Below are 7,262 nucleotides of genomic sequence, written 5' to 3'. Positions count from 1 at the left end.
TATACCGAACCGAAAACCGTGACCACGAAACCGTGAACTGAACCGAACCGTGGATTTTGTGAACCGTTCCACCCCTAATATATACCTTAATTCCTTATGGAGTTTTCTAATGATACTGCCACCTGTGGTCAAAACACAGAACTGCAGTACTCTTCTGCTTGTTTTCGTAGCAGTGCTGGTACTTGACAAGGTTCTTTGTTCTATGTTTTCCTTTTTTTTCTCCCTTTTTTTTTGCCTTAAATTGAGTTGCTACTGGTGCCTGAGTTGAGCTTGATCCTGGTTGCTTCTGAGTAGCAACAAAATCCATCCTGAATATAACATTTTGATTGTTTGCTAGGTCAGTCCCATTCAACGGCATGTGCTAATCGTCATAGCGCAGGAACTTCTAACCCGATGTGAATTCAGGGAAATGGGCTGCAGGCTCATAGATGCATCAGTGCTGGACTACTGTGGCGTCAGTCATCAAATGATGTTTTGGAATTAAAATGTCAAATAAAAAGGCTATTTATAGATATTTTTCAGTAAAAACCTACATATTAGCAATTATTGTTCAATTCCATTTGGAGAGCGAGATCATCTGTGGTAGTAGCACTAGACATCTTCCAGGCATGTGAACATGAATGACAGGATGAATGAATGGTAGCCGGCGCGCGCGGATGACGTCATACACACGCCGCTTTGTTTTAAAAATATATAAATGTAAAAAATATAACCGCGGATGTCTGGGGGACAGTGATTCGCCTACATGTTTTGAATGCTGGCGTACCATAAATGATAAATTATGAACAATTTAGTTTGTGCCATAAACTCGTTGCCCATAGGAAGACGTTACTTGGATATAACCTAACGGAATATCTTCAGAACAGCTCCAAATGACACAAAACTCTTATGGGTGAGTAGAACATGATGCAATAACGTAAAATCAAGGGCCCAATGTAAAAAAAAAAAAAAAACAGCGTTCCCCTTTAACATGGAGTGAGGGTTTGGACTCCTGATTTTACTTACAGGAAGATTACCGAGTGTGTTTGCTGAATGCGTGTCTGTGGGTGTTTGTGTGCGTTTTTCAGCACAGTCAGTCATTCAGTTTGGATTAGCAAACTGTAAGAGACGGCATTGTCACTCAGTCTAGGACACACAGTGGAGCGACAGAGCAGAAAGACAAAGAGCAGCTTTTTTTCCCTGTTATTTTTCAGTCAGTAACTATACTTATTCTGTCAATTCAAGCTTTACTTAAATAGTGATAACTAAAACATAATTTGTGTGCATAAGCATAGTGGCAGTGTGACAAAATACTTTTTGTAGAAGAGACCCAACCCTAAACTGATGGCTGCATAAATCTTTTTTTAAATGTTTGTTGCATTTGAATGTTTCAGAACCTAAACAAATTTAAATGTTAGTGAAAGAATTAACACAAAATGCAGTTTTAAATAAAGATGTTTATTATTAAGGGAGAAAAAAATACCTTTTGTGTAAAAAATTGTTTGCCCCTTAAACCAACAGGTTGTGTCACCCTTTGCTGCAACAAGTGCAGTCAAGAGTTCATGACAACATGAAATAAATCTTTATCAGTGTTGTGGAGGAATTTGCCCCAATTGTTTTTGCAGAATTGTTGTGATTTAGCCACATTTTTTCAGCATAAACAGCCCTCTATGCTTCAAGCCACAGCATCTCAATAGGATTCAGGTCAGGAATTGCTGTCATGTTTTTAGATCGTTCTCTGGCTGCAGAATCCAGCGAGGTTCAGTTACAAACAGATGGCCTTCAGGATTCTATGTTCATCAGGATTATCTGTTGATCCATTTATTACAGCAAGTCTTCCTGATGCTTAAGCAGCAAATCGTCCCCAGACCATCCCACCCACACATCTTCCAGAAAAACGTAACTTCTGCCTCATCAGTCGGCAAATATAAAATCTGAGACGAGCCTTGAAGTTTTTGGTGAATCCATCATCCCTAGTTTCCATTTTTGCCCATTCTCTTTCTTTAATGATGGAGGCACAAACACTGACTTTAACTGAGGCAAGAAAGGTTTTACTGAATCTTTTTGGATGTTATTATGGGCATTTAGTGACCAATTGGATGAGAAATTGCTGCACTCTCAGCCTGCCAGACACTCCTGGGAAGGTTCATCACTGTTAAATGTTTTCAGCACTTCTGCATAACAGTTCTTCTCAATGTGGTTAAACGGTGATCCAAACCTTTATAGATGGCTCTGTTAGCATTTCCAGACTGATAAATTGTTAGATCAACTTTAAGTAATTACTAGATTGAGATCAGGTGTGGCAGTAATGAGACCTGGTCGTGGTTGGAGAAAGTGAACATCGGTGTGACAAAGGGGGAAGTCTGTTTGGTTTTACTCGTGTTGTCTTTGACTGATTTGAGTTAATGTTCTGAAACTTCATCCATAAAGGGACAAATACTTTTTCACATGGCTGTAGGTCAGGATTTCAACATGGCTACCTTATCACATGCTCTGATCTAACCTTTTTATCGTGATTCTGGCTCTGCGTGTTCCCCTTAAAGGCGTCCTAGTTGCGAACCTTTCAAACCTCTCGCAGGTTAAGCTCCGCCTTTTACAGGAGTAAAGAGCTGGTTATACTCCCGCAGTAGTGTGCCACAGTGTGCTTGTTGCAGATATTTTTGATTAATGCCCTAAATTGAAGTGTCGTCTGCCCTATGTTATTCCACGCATCAACGCAAGAGGCAATCGGGAACTAGCTGTAGGTCTAGATACGGCCAAGGAGGTGAGGAAATGGGGGCAAGTTTGTGTGACAAAAGAGGGACATGAGAGCGAAAAAGAGCGGGGATCCAGGTGAAAAAAAGGATCCCAGCATTCTCGCGCACCACGCTCTTCTAGCGGGTCCATCTTCATGAGCCGTTTTCCGCAATTGCATTCATACAAACAAAACAAGCCAGACAGGAAATAGGCATAGTGTAGAGCGGATCTAGATTTGACCAATCAGAGGCCTCCTATCTGAGGCACTGTCTGCGGTCACCTACGATTTTCGAGAGGTGCACCAGAGTGTCTGTGGAAGGGGCGGGGTCATATCTGCATTTACTGTGACACAGACGCAGATGACCTGGTTTCTGAGTATAAATCAGGGTTAACTCCAAACCCCCTTAATGAAAGGCCTCCCCACAGCATGATGCTGCCACCAACATGTCCAACCATGATGGTGGTGGAGTTGGGGTTACTTGCAGTGCTTTTTTTCTGTTAGATATTGTTCTTTCCAAGCTCAGTTTTGATCTCATCTTGTGAGTCTTACCCCAGTTGGTTGCTGTACCCCATACTTATCTTGCAGTGTACCGTATTTTACTGGCCTCTTTTAAGCTTGGGACAGAATCGTATGATGGATGACTAGTTGTCCTATACTCAGACTCTCTCATTTAAAATCCATATGTCTGCATCTAATAAGCTGGTTTACAGCCTCTGTGATTAATAGTAACACTAAAGCTCTACTCAAAGCACCATCATGTTCAGATCATGAATAATACAGTCATATGAAAAAGTTTGGCCACCCCTATTAATCTTAATTATTTTTATTTCTAAATATTTAGGTGTTTGCAACAGCTACTTTAGTTTGATATATCTAATTATTGACGGACACAGTTATATTTCAGTATTGTATTGAGGTTTATTGGACTAACAGAAAATGTGCACTATACATTTAGAAATAAGAATAATTAAGATTAATAGGGGTGCCCACACTTTTTCCTATGACTGTATTCCATATTACTATGAAGGCTTAAGTTATTCTAGAATGTTTTATTATTTGGTCTAACTTATACCTGACCTGCCTATTGTGGTGGAACCGATGCTGGCTGTTCACTCTAACAGTCCTCTGAGACACAAAACGGCTGCATTTATACAGACTTTAAATCACCAATTGGTGGACTTTGTTGTTGGTTGCACAGCTTTTGATGTAGTCGGGGTTAAAAGGCTGAATTGAGGTGATTGCTGCGCTTTTCAAATCTTTGTGTGCAATAAAATCTTTTAACTCATGTAATTTTTTTCCAACTGCATACCTGTTTCTAACTTTGTAATAGTCAGAAAAACAACAAAATCTGAGGCTGTACCAAAAAATAAAAACAAAATGAATAAATGAAGTTTATTCTTTTGCAAATTATTTACTGAATGGTCCCTAAAATAGTTTTTTTGGAGATGCTTTAATGCTTCAGCAGACCTCTCTCCTAATGACCTGTATGTCTTCAGTCTCAAAAGGATCCTGTTAATTATCCGTTTTAATGAGGAAGAACATTTCTTTAACGCGCACAGCTGTGAGCACAGAATACCTGGTTTGAGAAACTGTGCATTTAATGAGGCTGAGCTAAAAGAAAGGATTGTATTTTAGTTTTATATTAGCCAACTGGATAATCTGAAAAAATTTCCTTTTATTGATTTGCCTTTTTCTGAAATTTACCCCCAAAAAAAGTTATTTTCATAGGGAGCTCAGCCATTTCTTCAACCATGCACTAGAGGGCGACATACACCTTTAGCTTTAACAGACTCCATGACTGAGTTGCTATTAATTTTCCAACTGTCTGAACTGAATAAGCAGCACTTTTTTAAGGGGACACGAAGCAAAAAGCAGCAGGTTTCCATGGAGATAAAACAGTTTGACCTTTGAACTTTACTTGTTTGATGTTTCATTTTCTTTCTTTTATCAACACTCAGCAGTCAATGATTGCTCTAAAGAACAGAAAAAGTGTCAGATAACTGAAGACTCTGTGTCGTGTCCTTCTGCTTGTGCAGATGTGTGTAACAGCACTGACTTGCCAGAGCTCGAGATTATCAGCTTATTGGAGGAACAGCTGCCTGTCTACAAGCTGAGGGCAGACACCATCTTCGGTTACGATCAGGATGATTGGCTGCACACGCCGCTCGTGGACCCCGACGTTTCCCTTGACCTGACCAATGAGCAGATAGAGGAGACCTTCAAGTACTTCTGTAAGTTGATTACCTGCAATTCTGTCAAATTAAAAGCATACTTTGTAATAATGTTCTAAAGACTATATTTAGAATCCTTTTATTGATCTGAGTCAGAGATTGTGGGCTTGTTACTCTGATGGTCATCTTTTCATTACACTGTGGACACGGTTACCAACACAAACAGTCTCTGGTTAATGTTTTGCTCAGAAGTTGTGTCTGCTTTCGTCTTATCAAACTGCTTCTATGTTGTCACTGTTTCAGCTGTAAAACGCACACGCTCACTTAAGGAGCTAATAAACACAGACCGGGTGAATAAAAACAAGCCAATGGTTCATGCTGCAAACTGAGTCAACATAAGTTGTTCTTTCTCTCCTTTAATTATTCAGTACCAATTGCTGTCTGCTTGAATAATGACTCACTCTGGGTAACAGCAACCTAAGGGGACATTTTGTTTTAGCACTGTTGGACAACTGGACGGTCAGAGGCCTTAATGAGTCTACAGTATCAAACCATTATATCATAAAAAGTAATAATGTTTATAAGCATTTAGTTATCTAAATAACAGCCCAAACATCAGTCTTTTATAACTGGAATAGCAGCAGAATGTTGTAATGTGACCTGCTAGATGAAGGGATAGCGACATGGATCTGTGATGACCTACTGCTCTCAGGTTTAACTAGACAAAGGTTATATTGCTGCTGGACTTTTAACTTTGTTTAATTGGCAGATTAAATTCCATTGGATTTTTTTAACTTCTGATAAGCATTGGAAGCAGTTTCAGCTGACATGAACGGCAAATCTTTGTTTTTATTGTTGAAGCAGGAACATTGGTTTAACTCTGTTTTGTTCAAATAAAGCTGTTGGATCTTTATTTGCAATTTTTAAGATGTTTTTATTTACACTATTTTTATTTTATTTTATTATGTTTCGTATTTGTATGAAACTTAATTCAAAGAAGGTTTTAGTTAAAACTTAAAGAAGGTGCTCACCTTTTAAATGTCATCAGTAGGGGCGAGGGTTTATCATACGGAAGAGGATTAGGGCCAGTGGGGAAAAAAAAAAATAAAGTGAACTGATTTTTACATTTTATTTCAGTTTAGTATGGGAAAGAAGTCTGAATTCTGAGAAAAAAGTCAGAATTCTGACTTTTTTATTGTCAGAATTCAGTCAGAATTCTGAGATTAAAGTCAGAATTCTGAGAAAAAAAGTCAGAATTCTGACTTTTTTCTCAGAATTCTGACTTGTTTCCCATACTAAACTGAAATAAAATTTAAAAATCAGTTTATTTATTTATTTATTTTTCCCACTGGCCCTAATCCTCTTCCGTATTATCATGATGTATTGTCTAAACAAAAAATTATAATTACCGATGATTAAAAACTCCAAAACAATTCCCAAAAAGTCAAAACTTTAATTTCTTTTTTCCCATTGGATCATTGAAAAATTTGAAGATATGATTAAATGTGGTTTCTATAGGATGTTTAGTGATATAAATTATTAGGGCTGCAACTAACGATTATTTTAAAAATCGATGAATCGGCCGATTAGTTTTTCGATTAATCAATGAATCGGACAAAAAATATTTTTTATATTAACCTCTTTATTCCAAAATAAACATTTTAGACAGAACAAACAAGCAGACAAGTACAGGTTGCTCATTAACTGTACTGGTGCAATATGAAAAATAAATGTTTGTGTTAAAACTACGCAAACTTACATGAGAAATGTAGCTGTACATCCACAAAATATAGGCTACTTTGTTTCATAAAGCGCAAAAAAAGACATTTTTGTTTTTAAAAGCCCCTAACGGGTTCAAACAATAGGCCCCCCCATTTCAACAAATGAGGTTTTTATAGACTAGAAGAGTTCTGCCTTTTAAGACAGGAAAGTATAGCAGTTAAAGTTGCTACTTGAGAAAATACTTAACCATAGAGATAAAAATAGCCCTGTGATTCAAATTATAAATTGTATTTGGAATAAAAATGAGAGAACTAGGGGTGCTAAAAAACACATCCTCCAAAGACAGATATTTACATGGGAATGTAGCATATAATTAATAGACATATTACTGATCTTGCTGGATTTTATTCTGCTTTACTTCCATAAATTGCAGGATCTTCTTTACTTTATCTTTGCCAGAAGATTTAAACTTTAAAAGCCTTGCCTTCATAATTTGAAAGTTAATTTATTTATAAAGAAAATATAAATGCTGCTTAAGCTAATTCAAATGAAATGAAAAGTAAAATAAGTACCTTATCCCTGTCTGTATCCTGCTGATCTGCTCTCTTCACGCCATTGAAGGCTCCAACATGTTTTCTTTTCAGATGCTGCGT

The 7,262-nt window shown here is 37.6% G+C and overlaps 1 protein-coding gene across 2 annotated transcripts in view; it reads left to right on the top strand.

The window, feature by feature from the left end:
• The window catches only part of LOC107097733 (trafficking kinesin-binding protein 1-like), a 49,958-nt gene that overhangs the window by 3,703 nt on the left and 38,993 nt on the right, over positions 1–7,262 (top strand). For both annotated transcript variants that reach the window (XM_015395007.1, XM_015395005.1), the window contains exon 2: positions 4,753–4,947. In XM_015395007.1, coding sequence (XP_015250493.1) covers positions 4,753–4,947 — 195 coding nt within the window. The remainder of the gene's footprint in view (positions 1–4,752; positions 4,948–7,262) is intronic.

The sequence above is a fragment of the Cyprinodon variegatus genome, unplaced genomic scaffold (genome assembly GCF_000732505.1).
Source record: "Cyprinodon variegatus isolate N-32 unplaced genomic scaffold, C_variegatus-1.0 Scaffold718, whole genome shotgun sequence".
In the NCBI taxonomy this organism is placed as follows: Eukaryota; Metazoa; Chordata; class Actinopteri; order Cyprinodontiformes; family Cyprinodontidae; genus Cyprinodon; species Cyprinodon variegatus.
The sequence above is the reverse complement of the archived record's forward strand: the minus strand, read 5'-3'. Positions and strand labels throughout refer to the sequence as shown.